The sequence below is a fragment of the Rhea americana genome, unplaced genomic scaffold, assembly GCF_003343005.1.
Source record: "Rhea americana isolate MKP2758 unplaced genomic scaffold, rheAme1 scaffold_261, whole genome shotgun sequence".
NCBI classification, from domain to species: Eukaryota; Metazoa; Chordata; class Aves; order Rheiformes; family Rheidae; genus Rhea; species Rhea americana.
The window spans coordinates 657,925-677,616 of record NW_028186381.1 but is presented as its reverse complement, the minus strand read 5'-3'; the positions used below and the strand labels follow the sequence as shown (position 1 = coordinate 677,616).

General features: G+C 36.5%; 1 protein-coding gene across 1 annotated transcript in view; it reads left to right on the top strand.

The window, feature by feature from the left end:
• The window catches only part of KDM5B (lysine demethylase 5B), a 59,594-nt gene that overhangs the window by 18,452 nt on the left and 21,450 nt on the right, over positions 1–19,692 (top strand). The window contains exons 5-17 of the mRNA XM_085307676.1: positions 1,538–1,672; positions 5,480–5,573; positions 7,675–7,778; positions 9,243–9,401; positions 10,006–10,125; positions 10,560–10,718; positions 11,140–11,321; positions 14,137–14,299; positions 15,333–15,452; positions 17,398–17,592; positions 18,005–18,186; positions 18,630–18,754; positions 19,090–19,240. Coding sequence (XP_085163802.1) covers positions 1,538–1,672; positions 5,480–5,573; positions 7,675–7,778; positions 9,243–9,401; positions 10,006–10,125; positions 10,560–10,718; positions 11,140–11,321; positions 14,137–14,299; positions 15,333–15,452; positions 17,398–17,592; positions 18,005–18,186; positions 18,630–18,754; positions 19,090–19,240 — 1,889 coding nt within the window. The remainder of the gene's footprint in view (positions 1–1,537; positions 1,673–5,479; positions 5,574–7,674; positions 7,779–9,242; positions 9,402–10,005; positions 10,126–10,559; positions 10,719–11,139; positions 11,322–14,136; positions 14,300–15,332; positions 15,453–17,397; positions 17,593–18,004; positions 18,187–18,629; positions 18,755–19,089; positions 19,241–19,692) is intronic.

Genomic DNA, 19,692 nt, shown 5'->3' with positions numbered 1-19,692 from the left:
CTAATTCTTTTATGTACGCTTGAAAATGTTAAATAAAAACCATTTCATTGTACCGCTTTGCCTTCAGGTTCCTGAGGCACTGGGGAATGTGCCTGCTTAAGTAGCTGTTGAAGCCTCAATGTTTAAGGAATGTCTTCTGGGTTTTTTTCTTCAGTGAATAATGTTCTTTTTTTGCTTGGGCACTTTGCTGAAATGAAACAAGTTATGTCATTTGTTGTTTCTCTTTCCAGGTTTCATTATTCCTTTATTTAGGAAAAGCTCTATTTACCTTTTACATACTTGCTTTCAAGGATCTCTGTTTCCAGGGGGAGCAGAAACCTTTTAGCGAAAGGTTCAGATTTCACGTGAGGACACGATTCAAGGAATGAGAATTCCTTGGTCTTACTGTCTTACTGTCTTCACTACACATTTTCGTCCTCTTCTGCCACTCCTTCTGTCTATCATTTGTTTCTGTAAGTTTGATTTTCATGTTGTCTACAGAACATCCATCCTTATGCTACTGTAATCGTGCTCTGGCAATTTATGTCCTGTTTCTCTGTTCCTGGGGAAAAACTTCTAATGGAAACAGCTTAATAGAACTGAGGAAATGTGGATCTAGCAATTCACTTGGAATGCTTTATGGCAACCTAGGATTTCATGTTTCTTTAGGATACTTTGCTCACTCATTAAAAATTACTACGTTTTTGTGTCTTGTTACTATATGTTGTCAGTCTGACAAACTTAAAATTGTCGATAATCATGATATTTCTTGCCAAATGCATGCACAGTTTTCAGCAGTTAATAGAAATGTTCTTACTCAGTGACTTGAAGGAAGTAAAGCTGTTCTTCCATCCTCCTCTTCCCTTCTGCCCTCAATTTCATACACCAGCAGTATTATCCTCTCTGAAATATATAAAGAACTTAACTTCTGAAATGTTCTTCAGACAAGATTGTGTTTCAGTTAAAGCAGAGATTTCTGATAGGTTGTAATTCACTTTTATATTGCTCTGTATGTTAGTATTACAGCAATGCAACCTGAGGACATTGCAACAGTTTCTAGTATGCTATTGATATATTCTCCGAAAGGATCATCTATTGGAAGAATTGAAGCTAATGAAATACTATAGTCGCTCAGGGGAGTTCCCAATTTTATGGGCAGCTGAAGTACTATATAGGTGGAACTGAGAGAAAAGCAGAAAGACTTATGATGAAAGATTGTCTGYTTTTTATACTGTTTTGCAACTCATTTTATTTTGATGAGTAGTGGAACAGAAATGTTTGTTGTTAATAAAGTTAAAATGATGATTTCAGCTTTATATAAGATCCTTTATTATGACTACAACATTCACTAAAATGGCAGAAAATACTGATTTTGTGATTTGCGTGTTTAAATAGGTAATGTTACAACTGTCATTTAATATTAACTATTTCTGTTAATTCACTGCAGTAAACATTAAAGCCCACTCTGCATCCTTTCGTATTAGGAGGAGACTGCTCTATGCAAAGCTTGTATCAAAAGTGGATACAGGAATCAAGTAATTGAATTTTGTCTCTCCAGTGTTTGCAGAAACCAGACCTCACCAGTGACACAAAGGACAAGGAATATAAGCCCCATGATATTCCACAGAGACAGTCTGTTCAGCCATCTGAAACTTGTCCACCTGCTCGTCGAGCAAAACGCCTGAGAGCAGAGGTGAGATAAATTGTCTTTGTTTGGGTCAGATCACTAAATGTATATGTAGAGTAACTACCAATTTATTTTTTTTTTGTTAAGCATACCTAAATATTTATATGCATATGGCAAGATATGTTTGATAGTTTCAGAAAATGCATTATTGAGGTGGGTAGTTCTGAGAGGTTCTTCTACTGAAGCTGTTCCACTTATACATTAGATATGACTGTGTATGATATTATTATATTTTTAGCATAATTACAAATAACATAGGGCTAATAGCATAGATTAAAATACAGGTGAGAAATTCTAGAAATGAAGCTTATCTTGTTTTGATCTTTGTAATTTCCTCATATGACAGCCAATGAACCGGAGTCATTTTTTTTAAATGTGTTGGAAGAGTTCTGTAAACCTTTCATGAACTGAAGACAGACTTTAGAGGACGTTTTTGGTATAAATTTGGCATTGTTTTATTTCATTTTTGACACTCTGCGTTTCAATGCTTTGAGTTACTTTCACGGTGCAATATGAGAAAATATGTGTAACATTAAGTCAGTACAGTTTTATACAATCTACAATCTTACATATGCTTAAGAAATAATATTTATTTGGCTTAGGATAAAATTTACTGTTTTACATACAGTTCTCCTGTGAAAACATGTCCTAGATTATGTGTCCTCTCTCTGTTGCTGGATCACTGTTCCACTGTGATTTCCGTCTTCCCAAACTTCAGAGACTTTAGTTTTTCTTTTGTTTGAAAAGATGAAGAGTAGAGGAGGCTTATTCCAAAGCCACAGTCTTACTGGTGGTGATGTCATGAGTTAGGAAGATCATGATTGACCCTTTTCATGTTTGTAATCCAGATTTGTATTTAAAATAATTTTAGGATTTCAGTTAAACTCTCATTGTTCTAATCTCAATATTTCTTACTACAAAGTAGTACAACTTAGTTGTTGCAAATGCTGTGCATAACTATTTTTAGTTATATTTAGTTACAACAGTTATAATTAAGGTTTTCTAAAGCTTTTCCACTAGAAGAGCCTGTTAAAAGTACGTTTATAATTCTGAGAAAACCTCAGTGGTTTGAACTGAAATTTTCCATATGAAGTATCTGTTTGTGATTGAAAGACGTGACTTCTCAAGTTTCCTTTAAAAGGCATGGGAAATATTTACTAAAATTTTAGATGTTTGATCGATGATGGTGCTGTTGGATGCCGCGAGCTAACAAAGGACACACATTTTTGTCATTTCCATGAAAACTGCCTGCTTGTAGTTAGACAGAATGTCGAACTGTGTTAGGTGCTCTCTTCCTTCCCTGAGCATGACTGCTGTCATGCATTTAAAGTGATTTTGTGGGAAGAAAACACTCAATTAAAAATAGAATTGAAACATACAGACCAGAGGCTSAATTAAGGGGACTTGCTTTAGGAGAAGGTGTAGCATTTAAGGTTAATAGGTTATGGGAGTACTTCTATTCTGTTTCAGTCAAAAGCCAGCTACGTTGATTAAGTGCCCTTTGTTCTTCATTTAAGCTTAACTCATTTGATTTTTACACTGGCTTGGTTGTAGAGCAGTCATGTATTTGGTTAACATATCTCAACTTCTTACTCTAACTAAATATACAAGGATTTGTCAGTGTCTTTAAGTTGTAAAGTCTGAGGTCATTCTGTTTACACATTTCAGATTGCCCGCTTTTTGAAGACAAACCATCTCTTACAAGCCTTTAAAATGAGTAAACCTTAGGAAAGCCCAGTAAATTATTCTTATCAGGAAAAATACAGGCTGTGATACAAGTTTTTCTTTGCAGTTGTAAAATGCATACAGTTTTACTGTGTCCTTTGCTACACATTGAGTAAATGTCTAAAAGAAATTGTTCGTAACTAAAAAGGAAAGGGGCAATGCCAGTGATAGGCTGGCATTCTTTGAAATGCAAAGAATTTAGATGCTTGGTGTAGAAAAGATCAGCATAAAAGACTGCAACAATGGTGGGGAAGCAAAGTGAGATGAATGGATAGGATAAAAATATCTGGCAGACACTGGAGGAAAAACTACCCGAGAGATTCCGTAAAAAAGAGATCTTTTTTCCAGTTATTATAGTGTATTATGTGGAAGGTAAGTGACCTGAAGGGTTTACTTTACTCTACATACGATAGGCTCAGGAAGGGAGGCTGGGGAAAAAAAAACAAAAACACACTATTGTGAAGCTAAATACAGGCTTCACATAAAATATCCAAGATATAAATCTTGGACATTACAAATGTAAAATGTTAGGCATCTCTTACTGCGTTTGATGAGGATCTAGGCAAACTTGTGTATTACTAAATATTTTGACCAGCATTTTTTGGCATATCTTATGCAATAGGGCTTCTACCTATTCTCTTGAAGACGATGATTTGGACAAAGAAAACAAAAAAGGTGGAAAGGTGAAGGGGTAATGATACAAAAGCCATCTCTGGAGGAAGGAAAAAAAATGCAAAAAAGCTTGAGATAAAAAGCTACAAAATAGAATAAACCCCTGGTGATGAATTCAGGCTGGAAAGTACTCTTCTCAAGTTGGACCACCAAGTCCACGTATTACATGGGGGTGACAGAAGTTGATGAACCTGCGTGAGCAGCAAGAGGGTGGTTGCATGACATCCATTCCTTAGGAAATTAGGTTTAAAAAGTATGACGTTGAAGAGACCCATCTTTACTCTGAGGGATTTGAGAATTGTTGCTTCAGCAGAGAAATATTACAATCAAATGGAAACATCATTCCCTGTTGACAGCTCCACAAACATCAACTTAAAGAACCTGAGTATATACTGCTTCTGAAGAGTAAAATAAAATGTTACGAAAGCCCCAAGACAAGCAGCAGCTTTGCTGCTTTTCAAGTTCCAGTGAGATCATCTTTCCTTAAGTTAAAAAAAAAAACATGGTGTCATTATTAGCACAGGATTTTTTTAGGCCTTCCTTTCAGACCTCTCCAGATTGTTCCACTGTGTCATTCCTCTCTGCAGTCTGAATGTTTTTTTTTTTTTCTTTTCTTTTCTTTTTTTTTAATAGTTTAAATACAAGTATCATTGAAATTCAGGGTGCCTTTTTAGATTTATCAAATCATAATTATAAAATGGTTCTTTAAGCAAGTATAAGCAAAATCTTCAAAAATTTTCTTCTGACTTACAAATGTGCCTGGCTTTTCCATAGAAAAAGTCAGGTTGTGAGTTTGAAGACCACCATTGTACCTTAATGAAGTGAAATGTTTGAGCATGTCTAATATCTGCTTTTTCTGTGAACCTGATGCACCTTGGCTGTCTTCTCTTGGCATTAGTTGGAGTAGATTAAGATTTGTATCCAGAAATACATTTTGAACTTGGAAGTCAAAATTGCATTTTTTTTCATTTTGTTCATCTCTCAGTTACTGAAAGTATTGAGAAGTGCATTTTAAAGCCTTGAAGGGTCTGCCACCAAATGTACTTCCCTGTAGAGACTTGCAGAGTCATATTCAGATCTTAAGTCTCTCTTGCTATGGCTTTGAGTGTTGAACATAGCCAGCTTTTTCCCTTCTTCAGAGCCAGAGCAGCTCAGAAGAGTGGAAGGAGTTGAGTGCAGGTTGGATCTGTTTGCATGTGCAGCCTCTCCTGGAGCATTGCATGAAATTACTAGCTTTCTGGAAGCTTTTGGTGTTTTGACTAGGCTAGTAAGTCCCCAAAACGTGGATCCATAAGTTGCCTATGCAGCCGTGAGTTTAAATGGCAGTTAAGTTCCCCAGACACTAATATAAAACCGAACTGTTCCATTTAAGTCTGTTGCTGATTTTTATTTATGTTATTTATATTTTTTTTTAAGGCCACCAGTATTAAAACTGAATCTGAACCTTCAGAAGTCAAAACTCATAATCTAAGACGTAGAATGGGATGTGCACCTCCAAAGTGTGAAAATGGTGAGTGGCAAGTAAGGCATGAAACAAAATGTGAAGGCAATTTCTGTTACTTTTTGCAAACCCATTTTAAGACCAGAAATAAATTTAACAGTTGGAACAATTCAAAGTATCTTAAGATAGTTTTCTTAACTTCATTTTCAAAATATGTATTAATTGTGAAGGCATTCTGTGTCTTCAAAAAAAATTTTTTTTGGTTTTATGAGTGATAAACTATGTTGTGAATTTACTATTAGATTCACGTATTACTTCTGATTTTCAAATCAGATTAAATGCTGCTGTTAATAATCCCACATCTGTTATTATCTGTCTTTTTTTAAAGAAATGAATTAATTTTGTGCTGAGAAGAGTGGTTTAATGACATCAAATTGAAGAGTAACATTGTTGATAATCAATTTGGCGAAATAAATACGAGAACTATTTATAGTTATGTTAATTATTAACATTGTCTGAGCAGTTTGCCAGTCTTCTGCTTCATTCAAACTCAATATTTTCAAGAATTTACCTATAGATTGTGAACTTTGTTTGATAATTCTTTGATTAAAGAAAAAACGCTCCTCTAGGAGCTACTTTTTTTTTTTTTTTTTTTTAATCCTGAAGAGTAGAAGGGAAATAATTTAGACCATCTTTAATGATTAAATTTCTGATAGATGTGTACATTCTTTTCCATAATATCTTCATTATCTTCTTGGAGTTCAAGAAGTGTTTTAGATTGTTTCATATCCAAACGTAGAAGTCTTTAGTTTGCTGGTAGCTTGAGGATGCCTGTTTCTTGAACACCAAAGACCTGGGATTCTCTGCACTCTGCTGTATGGAGGCTGGGGTGAAGTGGTAGTTCAGGAATGATGACTTGGGTAGCAACATGCCCTAATTAAACAGCTTTCATGTGAAAGTCAGTTCCAGAAATCAAAAGTATATGAGCAAGCTATCTATTTACTGTCCAATAAGGCCTAATAGATGTCAAGGCCCTCTTCTAATTACCACCTTCTTGATAGATATAATGTTGATTTATAAAGTTTSAGGTAGTTGCTAGAAAATCGCTTGCTACATGGATAGACTTGAGTCACGAGAAGCTGCATGTTTGGAATTTGAGCGTGCTTGAGTATTCAGCCAGTGCTTGAAAAATATTTGCTTCTCTGTTTATCTTGATACATCATTAGTAGCATGTTTGTTACCAGAAGACAACTTAATAGAAGAGAACAGATGCTGTCACACAGACGTTGTCTGTGATAACATGCCTTATTTTTGCAATTCTAGTTATCATAGTGCTTTACTACTTAGTAAATGTTGCTAGACTGTTGCTAGTAAAATGAGGACAGTTACGATATTTTGAGGAACATGTCATTTTGATTCCTAAGGGGCAATGGGAGAGGATGGTAGGATTATAAAAGAATAGTGGACTATTTCCACTTTCCCAGGGTGACTTCTGCTGCATGCTTATCTTTGATGAAACCTTTTTGTAAAAGTTACTAYTGCAAGAAATTGATGTGTAAGGATCATCACAGGAAGCTGTAGTGTTGTTTCATGTCTTCATGTCATATGCTACAGTACAACTGTTGGAGTAATTCAGGCACGTTTGTTAACACCATATATGAGCAAATCTTAGGTTATGAAGATGAGTAGTCTTTCCGAGTACTTAAAATATCCCCTCCAAAAAATGTGGGCTGCAGCAATTTCAATTATTTTAAAATTGTAAATACAAAAATTGCAAAATACCCACTGCCAACATGATAGCATGCTTGGTTGGTCTGATAATACTGGCATATTGCAGATGTTCAAATCTTGCCTTACATTAACTGAAACAGTTGGTGTTAACATTGTATTACCATCATGAAATCAGGCACCTTTGGCCATCTCTGTGCATACCTAATAAACTTTGAGAGTTCAAAACAGTTTCTCAGCTTACCTCCACTGTGGGTGTTCTTAGTTCAAACTTTAGCTGTAATAAATCCCCTTTCAAAGAGAGATGTTACCAGTGTGTTTGGGATAACAAGTAATTCAGAAGGTAACAACAAATAAAGCAATGCAACAAGTAATACAAATAAAGCAAATAATATTAAGTAATGCTGAGCTTTTTTTTTTTTTTTTTTTCCTGTTTTACCAGAAAAGGAAATGCATAGCACAGTGAAACTTCCTGAGAAGAGAGAACACACTGGGGTGCCAGAGAAAGACAAATCCAAAGTCCGGTCTAAAAAACCCACTAACGCTGTGAGTAGGCCCTGCATTCATCATGCTTAGTATTGAGAGCAGGTTTTTCTACATTTCTCTTGGATATGTAATGAAACTTAGGGGAATTTTTTTCATGTTAAGGATTCTCTGATATCTTTCATGTAACCCTATGGTTGAGACAAAACAGTGTGTCTAGGCCTGCTGGAATACAGATACCCCTAAAACTTCATGCTGTTATAAAGCTGAAAATAACAAAATATTTCAGTTTCTTTTTTTCTAAAGTAAATTGTCTTCTGTCCTGAAATACAATCTCAGAGTAGGCATTTTGAAAGAATGGTTCAAACAGAAGTGATTCTTCTGTGATCTGATGTCTTTTCCCATTGCTTCGTCATCTCAGAGGGAATTCCAATACAAACTCTGGCACCCAACTGTCCAGCAGACTTGGCTCTTACTCCAGTATTTCCCTACTAACTTGGAAACTTTGTTGTTCAATTGCTTCTTCTTAACACCTCTCCCTGCCCACCCCTCCACACACACGGACGAAAAGACAACGCAAAGTGGTGTTAGTTTGACTATGGAAAGAATGACGCAGAGATTTTTCCTGTCCACACTACCACCTAAGTATTTCTTAAATTTAAAAATGTTCTTTTTGTAATCTACACCTATCATTAGAGTTTTAAGAAAGAAATGTACAAATACTAGAAACCTGATCAGAAAAAAACATCCTCTATTTCCTCTTTTTTTTTTCTAATTTTCTTTTTTAACAATGGAACACAAGTAGGTTGACTTGTCCTCACTAGTTCTGTGTTTGAGAAGAGTCATCCATGCTGTTACTAATGAAGCTGTAGTGCCTGATTGCCAATGGACGGTTCTTCCYACACATTTGAAGTCCTGCATCTTTTCCTTGGAGCTCTGTAACTGCTGCATGAAGCTTTCATCGTAATTCTTTCACAGCTGCCCTCTGTCCAAAAGTGTGTGTTTTTGCTGGAAAACTGGTTCCTTTCCAAAGGAAAATGCCAATATCTCTTAGGAAAAAGAGGAACACTCCCATCAAGAGGAACCCCTCTATCTCTTCTGAGGCTCCAGACTGTTGGCCTCAGAAGAGACTGAAACACCTGTGCACACATGCTTATTTTAAGAGCCAAGAACCCAACAAGAGAAAGAATATGTGTGCCACTGACAAATGTTATAATACAGTTCCAAAAAGCACAGCACTGCTGATTAAAACTGTCTTAAGTATATTAAATCAAGTGTTTTGTCATTTAGAAAAAACTGCATGTAAGGGCTTATAACTCTTATGGTTCTTCATTAAATTTCAGAGGAGGGTTATTTAAACTTTTATCAAGATATTAAAAAAACTTGTATTTGCTTATCTAATTTCCCTTTCAATGATTAAAATAAAAATAAGCTTTGTCAAATGTGCTAGCTGACTTACAAAACTGCTCTTTCACCATGAGTTACCTTAAGTGCTCAAATCCCCACTGTAGCTATTTTTCATTGCAGGTGGATTTGTATGTATGTCTCTTATGTGGCAGTGGTAATGATGAGGATCGTCTCCTGTTGTGTGATGGCTGTGATGACAGTTACCATACTTTTTGTTTAATTCCACCCCTTCATGATGTTCCCAAAGGGGACTGGAGGTGTCCCCAGTGTCTGGCTCAGGTAACTTGAGAAAACATACAAGTTAGACTGAATATTGTTTGTGTTCTTTTCTTGATCTTAGCGATTGGAAATTCAATTTGTTATTAATTGAAGTTGTGGAGGCAAGGTGGTTGAGGGTGAAACTAAAATGAAGATTGAGTGTTTTTCAAATTGCAAAGGGATCACTAAATATTCTGGAGCCAAAAGTTGATATACCTTAGTATAGCTGCAATTTTAGAGAATACTTTGGAATTTAATTGCCATCTTCCCTCTCTATTTAAAAGTATAGTCTCATGGTGTGTTTCCATTTGGAGGCCTGTGCATTGCTTTTCTGTTCTGCTATATTAGAGGGAGCAGAAATTATGACATTGGTTTATTAACCTGTTAGTGCTTTTTCAGATTTACTAATAAATAAATATTGTGGTTTGGTGAATTAAACAGAGAACATAGTTAGGGCTCTCTGCACTTCCTGACTCTTCCTCTGACTCTTCATGCAACTTGGGGCAGTCATTTCATTTTGGGCCCCGCTTTCCTCATCCTGCCAAATGGGGTGATATTAACACCTCTGTGTAAAATATGAGTGCAGATCATCTTATTAACATAGTAATTATGTTATTAATTGCAGGAGTGTAATAAACCTCAAGAAGCATTTGGTTTTGAACAAGCAGCAAGAGACTATACGCTTCGCACATTTGGAGAAATGGCAGACGCATTCAAATCGGACTATTTTAACATGCCAGTACATGTATGTTCATGTATTTATCCTGAAGCCATCATGTAGATTTCTTTTTTTTTTTTTTTTTATGCTTAGTCAAATTTATAACTTGAGGAGGGGAGGGAAATCCAAAATGGGATGTTCTGATTCATGTCAGTAATCTGAAGGGTTTTGTTTTGTTCTTGTTCGGTCCAGTGGCTTTTTCACTTTTGAAAAAATGTTTTTAAGGAAGACAATATTCTCCAATTATTATCGTTAGCTGAGAACCCAGAGAGAATGCGTGTTGTAGGTAAAAACAGGTTTTTGCTGCACTACTACTTTTTGCTGAAGTGATTTTGAAATGGAGAAATGCTTTAAGCTAATGGCAGTTTCTCCCTTAGCTAGTTTTTATGCATGTGCGTTTTAGATGCTGATTCCTGAGCCATATACTCCTTGTATGTTTATATTTCTCTTCTCATACCTAGATGGTCCCTACAGAGTTGGTTGAAAAAGAATTTTGGCGACTCGTTAGTACCATTGAAGAAGATGTCACAGTGGAATATGGAGCTGATATTGCTTCAAAGGAGTTTGGCAGTGGCTTTCCAGTTAGAGATGGGAAATTTAAACTTAGACCAGAAGAAGAGGTAGGTCTTTATTAGCTTACTCCATGTTTGTATTTCAGCTCTTCATAAGGCTCTTCAGTTCAAAGTTTAAAAAAAAAACACAACTGAATTGTAGAGTGTTTCTTCTATATGAATATTTGGCATAGTGTTTGAAGAAGAGAAAGATACCAGCACTTTAGAGAAATAAAATATGCTGTGATGAAACATTAAAGGCCACAGATTTATCTGTTAATAAGCAACTTCCAGATGAAAAAAGAAAAAAAATCTCATTTTAACAAAGCAGGTCAGAGAACATTTTTTGAAAAGAACAAATGCGTTGGAGGTTTTGGTTTTGGGGGTTATTGACCAGTTTCTTACGTTTTTCAATTGTGAAAAATACTTTTCTTTTATTGCCCCCTACTTCGTGTTGTGTGAACCTGAGGCTGTTTTGTTCTGTTTTCAGGAGTACCTGGATAGTGGCTGGAATTTGAACAACATGCCTGTAATGGAGCAGTCTGTGCTTGCTCACATCACTGCAGACATATGTGGGATGAAATTACCCTGGCTATATGTAGGAATGTGCTTTTCTTCATTTTGTTGGCATATTGAAGATCACTGGAGCTACTCAATTAACTACTTGCATTGGTGAGTTTGAGGGATAAACTCAGCCTGCAAAACAGCCTCCCTTTTCTTCTCCCCTCCTCTTTTTAATTAACGGACTAAAACCAGATTCACAGGGCTCAGACCAGAATAACCCTTACAGTCCTGTAGCAGCAGGATTAAATTTGACACAATGATTCCTGCATTGATTTTACTTTTGGATTAGAGGTCATATATTGGAAAGAGACATCCATTCCCAGTTTTAAAAAAAATCCATTAGAGATGCAATAGATACTCCATCTGATGTTTTATTATGCTCAGTATAAAACTAAAAATCATGTAAACTTTAAAAATCATCTAGCTTCAACTAACAGTGTTAGGATCTTGCATACCCTTTACCTGTTAGATAGATCATTCTATCATAAATCCTCTCATTATGTGAACACTTGTCAACTGCAATCAGGATAGATCTTTGCCATCTCTTTGATATTCTAAATAGATTGAACTCTTTAAACTTCTTGCCTTCCGACAGCTTTTCTAGAGTTTGAATTAATCTTGTCACTTTCGCTGAAACCTGTCAAGCTCTTTTCCTTTCCTTTTAATGTATGTATTCCAGAAAAATCGCATCCCAGCTGCTATTCAGTGTTTCTTCTTTTTATTCAGTTATTCAACTGCTACTTTTTGAAAGAGTTGCTGCTGGAAGACACTCCAAGTAGTCAGTTACTTGTATTGCTTGTTTTCTTAGTATTTGACAATATTAAATGTTTGAATGAACCTAAATAAATGAGTGATCCAGATCACAGTGCAAAAATGACCTTCATTGTTATTTATTACTTTTTTTTTGGAGGGGGGAGGGGTCTGGATCTTCAGCCAGGCTGAAAACCACGTGAAGGAGAGGAGGGCTTTTGAATGAAATAACTATTTCTTCTAGGAGGGCTTCCCTTGTTGTTGGAATGGTATCACCTTCTGCATCATTTGTCTCAAATTACATTAGCAATTGCTATCAAAGCCAAATAGATGTGTACATAATATATGTACACAAACATAYACATACACTTGCAAAGAAAGGTAAAAGCAGCCCTTTTTGTGTCATTTATTTCTCCTCCAGCATGAATGTCATAGAAATCTTCTCCTTTGCAGACGGTTTTCTGTATTCCCCTTCTACTTAGAGGTCTGTGTCTTTTTTTTTTTTTTTTTTTTTTTTTTTTTTAATAACCTGCCTCTTAAAAGACAAATGTTGGAGTCTGGACTTGAAAAGACATCAGAAGGCAGGACTCATTTTTGTGAAGTACCAGGGATGCCATCTTCAGTATTCCCACATGCCTTGAAGGAAGGATTGTTTCCTATACCAGGGAACAGTCTTTGAACAGATACTCCCAATGAAAGCAGACCACAGCTGGGGACATTTCAGCGAGTTGAAGGCGGTAGTTTTCCTGCAAGATGTTGAATCCTGTGTTACTCCCTGAAATGGCAAAAGGAAAAAAAACAAAAAAAAAAAAAAAAGAATTGGTGCCTGGTGTTCTGCATTTTTAAAGGCAAGAATGAGGAGCTGTCTGGTAGCAGTGCAGAAAGAACGTTCATTTCTCAGCTTACTGCATTTGTAAGGCTGACATCTTAGGCATTCTTTAGAATTTTTTATCCACTATCTGTTAAGTGCAAGAATTCCTGTACCAATATCCTGGTCGAAGTTTAGCATAGTCCACAGCTACTGTTATCCATTCCTTGTCACTCACACAGCTTTATACCAAGGAGCAGAATTCTTGAGTAACACAATATTGGATTAGGACACAGGGCATTTTTCAGTTGCATCTGTAACTACTCTTCATGAACTTGTATAATTGTTCCAAGATGATGACCAGATCCGAGGCTGCCATAGTCATTTAACACTATAAAGTAACAACTTTGCTTGTGTTAGTCCTTGTGATGCCAACATAACAGTCCTTCCACAGCCCTTCAGACTAGCTGACCTTTTGCCTTTGCCCCCGACGGAGGTGCTGAGTACAAGAATAAATTCCAAGATTCGAAACCTGTGCCTTTTGAGTTACAGCTTTTTTTTTTTTTTTTTCCTGGACTTCTCCCCATCACTTCTTGATTTATCAAAAAAAAAAAAAAAAAGGAAAGAGAGAGAACCCCTAAAGAACAGTGATGCCTCAGCATTCTTCTGCCCACTCTTTAGGACTCTCAGGTGGAAGTGATTAGTTGATCTCCTTTTCTGAGTAGCTTCCTTCTTTATTAGGGATCAGAAGCATTTTCATCTTCATATACTGCAACAAGCAAGCTTCACTGTGAACACAAAACGACATATATTGGAGCACATCTGCATAACCTTAATTTTATCAGCTGTCTTGCATTGGGTTTAGCTGTTTCTGAAAGTTCTTTGTTCCTACTCTGGATGTGGATTTTTTTTATCCTGTTGTCTTTTACTCCTCTTATAACTGCATAAAATGGAAATTTAATTTCTACTTACCATATGTTACTTTTATGGCAGTTATGCTCAAGACAGAAAGAACTGKCTTTGATTGTTAGATCCCAGAGGAAGATGGTATTAGTAGTTAGAGAAAAGACAAACTGAGCTTAGATTTTGAAGTTGTGTTGGAATCAGCAGAACTTCACCAAGGACTTTTTCAGTCTTTCCCCTCCCCCCCCAGAATATTTTAAGTATGTGCTCAGAAATCTGGGCAGTTAAAAGCTTAGGCCTGGAGGAGGGACCTGCATTAAATGTGAAGATTCAAGAAGGTACATAGTCTTTGCTCCTTCTTGGCAATATACCCTTCTTTTGACATGGTGTATTTTAAAGCAGAAGACTGAAAATGTAACTTACAAGATTGCTCATATTTAACTGTTTTTAATAATCTTGCAGGGGGGAGCCTAAAACGTGGTATGGAGCCCCAGGGTATGCAGCTGAACAGCTGGAGGATGTAATGAAGAAGCTTGCTCCAGAGCTATTTGAATCTCAGCCAGATCTCTTGCACCAACTTGTCACCATAATGAACCCGAATACTTTGATGGCCCACGGAGTACCTGTATGTTGTTGGACTCCTGTGCTACTCCCCCAAACCCAACCCTCTTTCATTTGCACTGAATTCTACTTCAAATTTGATAATTGCAACCACTTTTATTACAGAGATGTTGTGGTAGTTTCCGTGTGTGTTGTATCTTTCTGGTCTAGTAGTATGTGCCAGTTTGAACAGATGGGCAATGGAATCATTGCTTTTGGAATTGCTTGGAAAACTCTTCTCTGGAGACCCACCTTAGTATATTTCTATTTCTGTATCTCAGATAAAAAGTTTAGTCATGAACTTTGAAACAATAGCAGGAGCTCTTCATGTGTCTGTTCAGTCAGACAAATTTTTTTTGCATAGAGTTTCTGGCAAGGGGCCAAAACCCATTCTTCCTTTATATGTCATCCACATCCTCTTATTTTCCTCTGACCTGGAATAGTTCGTAGCCATTTAAAAACATTTTTCATCAGTTTCCATCATATTCCATATTAAACTTTTCATGGGAATTATGTCCCTTTACAACTTAATTAGCTTTCAATTAGCTGACCTTGGGACTTAAAGGAAAATCTGGAGAAAATGGCATGATTTATGGTGCCTGCTGTGCTTTGAGAGACTCCAAATTTTGAAGATGCAGGAAGACATGCCTGCTCTCATGCTGGTCGTCTAGTACCGAGAGTATTAGATTTCCAGCAGTATGAACTTTTGAACAGATTGCAAAATTCTCTCCCCCTTCAGCTACATGTTGAAGCAAATCTTGCCTGTGCTTTACCTGTGTAATTGTCAACAGAGCTAGCAAAGTGCAAAAGGCATAGACAGCTAACCCGCAGTCTCAGAGTGTAGATGTGTCTGAATGAAATCCCTTTGCTTGCTAAGATTTTATGCAATAAATTACTGAATGCCAATTGTAATTCTTGGGCTTGTTTTAAAGCTGTCCAGAGTTACCATGGAAGTTAACTGGGATTTGGAAATCTATATTCTTTTCACAGCTTTGAAGATTGCAGCCTTCAGTTCTATTTAGATTTGACCTAATGCCTGTCTTTTCTTTTTCTCTTAGGTTTATCGAACCAATCAATGTGCTGGAGAATTTGTCATCACTTTCCCAAGAGCTTATCACAGTGGCTTCAATCAGGGTTTCAATTTTGCTGAAGCTGTGAACTTCTGCACAGTTGACTGGGTATGTTCTGAAAACATTTTTTCGTAATACATAATGTATGCAGTTTCAAAATTGTTCCTGGTTGATGTACAACTCCAGTGTTTTACTGCTGATGCATAGGTGTAGTGCACATATCAGAGGGAGCCTGGTACTAGTAGCATAGTGTCTTACTGAAGATAATTCTCTAATGCACCAAACTGGACTTTCTCTGGTTACTAAAGTTCAATTTTAAAAGCAAATTGTAAGTTAAGATGGATGTAAATTTTACAGCAGGAGGTTAGGAAGATCTCAGGCATGCCTGGAACATGAGGAGCACCAACACTTACGGGGTTATGTTTAGCTCAGTTGATWAGTGTGTGGTGCTCATAATGCTAAGGTTGTGAGTTCAGTCCCTGTATGGCCACTTGTTTGAGGGTTGGACTAGATGACCTCCAGAGGTCCCTTCCAACCTTACCAATTCTATGACACTCTGTGACACTTCTTGAAACTACTCTTTTTGTGTCCCCAAATTCCATTCTTATCCTAAGATCTGTGTAAGCTGGGATGAAGTTTGCCTACTGATTACACTGGGAATTCTCTAATGGATGCTTTCTACAGCTGAAAAACAAAGCCAACCTTGCACTTCTTTCCAGATTCTCCTATTTTAGTTTCTTTGGATGACAATCTAAATTGGACGATGACATACCTTAAGAACAGTTAAGGGCTTTGATGGTTCTCTTGAAAAGATAAGTAGAAAAATCACCTCTGAGTGTGAATATGTCCTTTTGGATAGCAGAGATACTGTATGTTTTTAGAGAAAAACTCTAAGAAGAGAAGGGAAATTTTTGGTATTCAAAGACAAGGTTTATATGTTGACACAGTATTCCTAGCAAGGTTCCTTCAACTCACTGAAACAGCAGATAAAGGCACACAGTACAATATTAGGCAATAGTAATTTATTAACCTTTTTGTCTGTTTTTTTTTAATGAAAATACATGGGGAATAGTTCCTCCAAGAAGATAAAAGTAATCATTTCTGCTTCCCAGCAGATTGCTCAGATGCATAATGTTGCCTAATCTCATAATGATCCTTTGAATTTGCTATTTCAGATGACTACTCTTCCATTTTTTCCCAAATGGACTTAGCTATTTGTAAATGTAGCCTATCTAAAAACATTACTAGATTAAAAAAAACATCACTTTAAAGTAGGAGATTAGTGAAACTGGAAGAAACCTTTCTACACTGTGATGGTATTATCACTTCAATTAATCTGGGAGTTTGGTTTGGTCTTATTTTTCCTCTTATACTTCTGTGAGTTTCGTACAGGACCATAACACGTAACGTCATTATTAGCAGGGCACCAGTGTCCATCTAGWTCAGCAAACAGCTTTGAAATAAAGTTATGAATACCCTGCCCAGCTCTTCTTAATTCAAGGACTGCTTGGGATTAGTTGGGAACTTGAATTGTTCATGGAGTCAGCAATCTCCCCTGCTGCAGCACAACTCATGGCACAGCATAGTTTTGAGACTAGAGGTCCAACTTGTCCAGCATCCTGTCTTTGACAGGATGGCTTGAGAGTGCTAAGAATAGGGCAGGTGTCTATACTCTCCCTATTGATGATGCCTCAGCCTCTGCCTATTTTCAGCTTGGGTCTTTCTGAGTGTACTGTGGCTTATCATTTAGTTACCCCTAAGAACTTTCTCTTCCAGGTACTTSTGTGTTTTGCCCTTGGGTCTACCTGAAATTTTTGCATCCATAATACTTGTTGCAAAGGAGTTATAATCAGTCCAAGTTTAAAAGAATTCAGTGAGGGTCTTGATTTTTCTTTACTTCTGTGCTCTGAATTATGAATGTCATTCTTAGAAGGATTTAGGATTCATCTTGGCTTTCATTTGGATAGCTTTTGGTTAACAGCGTAACAAGTCAGTAGTATATTAGCATAATTTTCATACTTAGGTCAATTTTTTTCTATGGCTTTCAATGCAGTTACCATTGGGTCGCCAGTGTGTGGAACATTATCGTCTGCTAAACCGTTACTGTGTGTTTTCTCATGATGAGATGATATGTAAAATGGCTTCCAAAGCAGATGTCCTTGATGTTGTGGTAGCATCTACTGTTCAGAAAGATATGGCGATTATGATTGAAGATGAGAAGATGTTGCGTGAGAGGGTTCATAAACTGGTGAGTTCTAGGAAATAAAATTATACTGAATGAAAGAATATTGAAGAAATGATATGATGTATACTCTAGGACTTGTATTGTGTTGTCAACATTTTAGAGCTACATAGTACCTTCCTGAGTTGTGTTGTTGGATTTCAAAGGCCTGTTGGGTAAAGAATCATTCATCATGAATCTTGTTTTACCATCTATCTTTAATATGGTTAAAATGTCTTTTAAAGTAATGTTTTATGTTATTCCAGTAGTTTGATTCAGAATAGCTGATTTTTTCATTATCCAAGGTTTCTGTCTGCTGGTTTTAGTATATTATTTCTAAACTGTATTACTCCTTTGATAAATCTAGTCTCTGATGTTTTACCTTGGATAAATCACCTGTTTGTTAGACTTCGAAGTGATGTGGCATTCTCTTTTGCAGGGAGTGATTGACTCAGAGCAAGTGGCTTTTGAGTTGTTTCCTGATGATGAGCGACAGTGTTTAAAGTGTAAAACCACTTGTTTCATGTCTGCTGTTTATTGTTCATGTAAACCTGGGTTACTTGTATGCCTGTATCATGTAGAAGATCTCTGTTCCTGTCCCACCTACAAATACAAGTTGGGGTAAGTTTCAGATAGCAAAATAATAGTATGTTCTGGAGATATTTGTTCTATACGTTGCTGTTGTAGTTGGATAATCTAGTGATTTAGTCTGTTTTGTCAGTGGTGCTMGTCTCAGTATTCTGTTTCTCCACAGTCTTCTGCAAATGCAGTGCCCCCAAGACAAAGTGCATTTTCTGTGCTAATATACAAAGACTCTTTCTTTTCAGCATTCAGCTCTTCTTGGTGGCATAATGGCAAAAGTTACTATATAAATTAGTTTGCTTTTTTTATAGTAACAAAGTAATTGCTTAATAACCCTTTTTTTTTTTTTTTGCTTTCATTAGCTTTCCTTCCTGCTGTCATGTTTCCTTCCCCATGTTTTTTTACATACGTATTTTTATACATACATATTATCTTGACATCTGCCCTTTCACCCTAAAGGTTGAATTCTGTGCTACTTCTAGGTACCGATACACTCTAGAGGATCTCTATCCAATGATGAATGCACTGAAGTTGCGTGCAGAATCATACAATGAATGGGCTTCCAATGTTAATGAAGCTTTGGAGGCAAAAATTAACAATAAAAGAAGTAAGTATCTTACATTTTTTTCTATAATACGTGATTAAAATGGCTGATTTTTCAGCTTTCAGTTTCTGAACCTTACCAATTTTTGTCTTGCACGCTTACGTGACAGTCAAAAGAAACTATATATAATTTCCTGTTTTAACATAAATGTTTAGTTGTAATAGGTTTTGAAATTATAATAAGCTGTCTTTGTGTGAGAAATTTGTGATTCATTTTTCTTCAAAACAAAATATAACTGACATTCAAATAGAAATACATTTAACGTGTATTATGTTGTCTTTTTACTTAAATTTCATCACGAAGGAGGACTTCTGTTAACATATTATCTTTCCTGAAAGGTCTCATCAGTTTTAAGGCTTTGATAGAAGAATCAGAAATGAAGAAGTTTCCAGACAATGATCTACTGCGACACCTCAGACTAGTTACACAGGATGCAGACAAATGTGCTTCAGTTGCACAGCAGCTTCTTAATGGCAAAAGACAAACCAGGTAAATGTTACTGTATGAGTTTACAACAGTTTTGAATCACTGAAGGGTAAATGGCAGTGTTCTGTAAGACTTGAAAAGGAAGGCAATCTTTTTGTCTTCTTATGAGAGCTACCGTTTATGGAGAGGTTCACCTTTGCTCCATGTAACAAGTCAAAATGTCCTTAGTTTTCATTCACCTCTTCCTTTTTGTTTGACAGCTGGGCAGTAAATTTGTTCTAACATTCCCTGAAAGGAAAAATCWATGTGATATTTCCAGCCAAAGCAACTGCTAACAAGATAGTCCGCTTGTCTCTGTACCATGGTGCCAAAAATCTGCCAGTGGTCCATGTGTCATCATATTCATTACAGTCTATGCCTGGTGGAAAAACAATGTAGTATATTGTCAGTGTGGTTGCCGTTTGCCCTGGTATAATGGCACATGTACAGTTTTCTGCGTGTTGCCTACCTCAGCA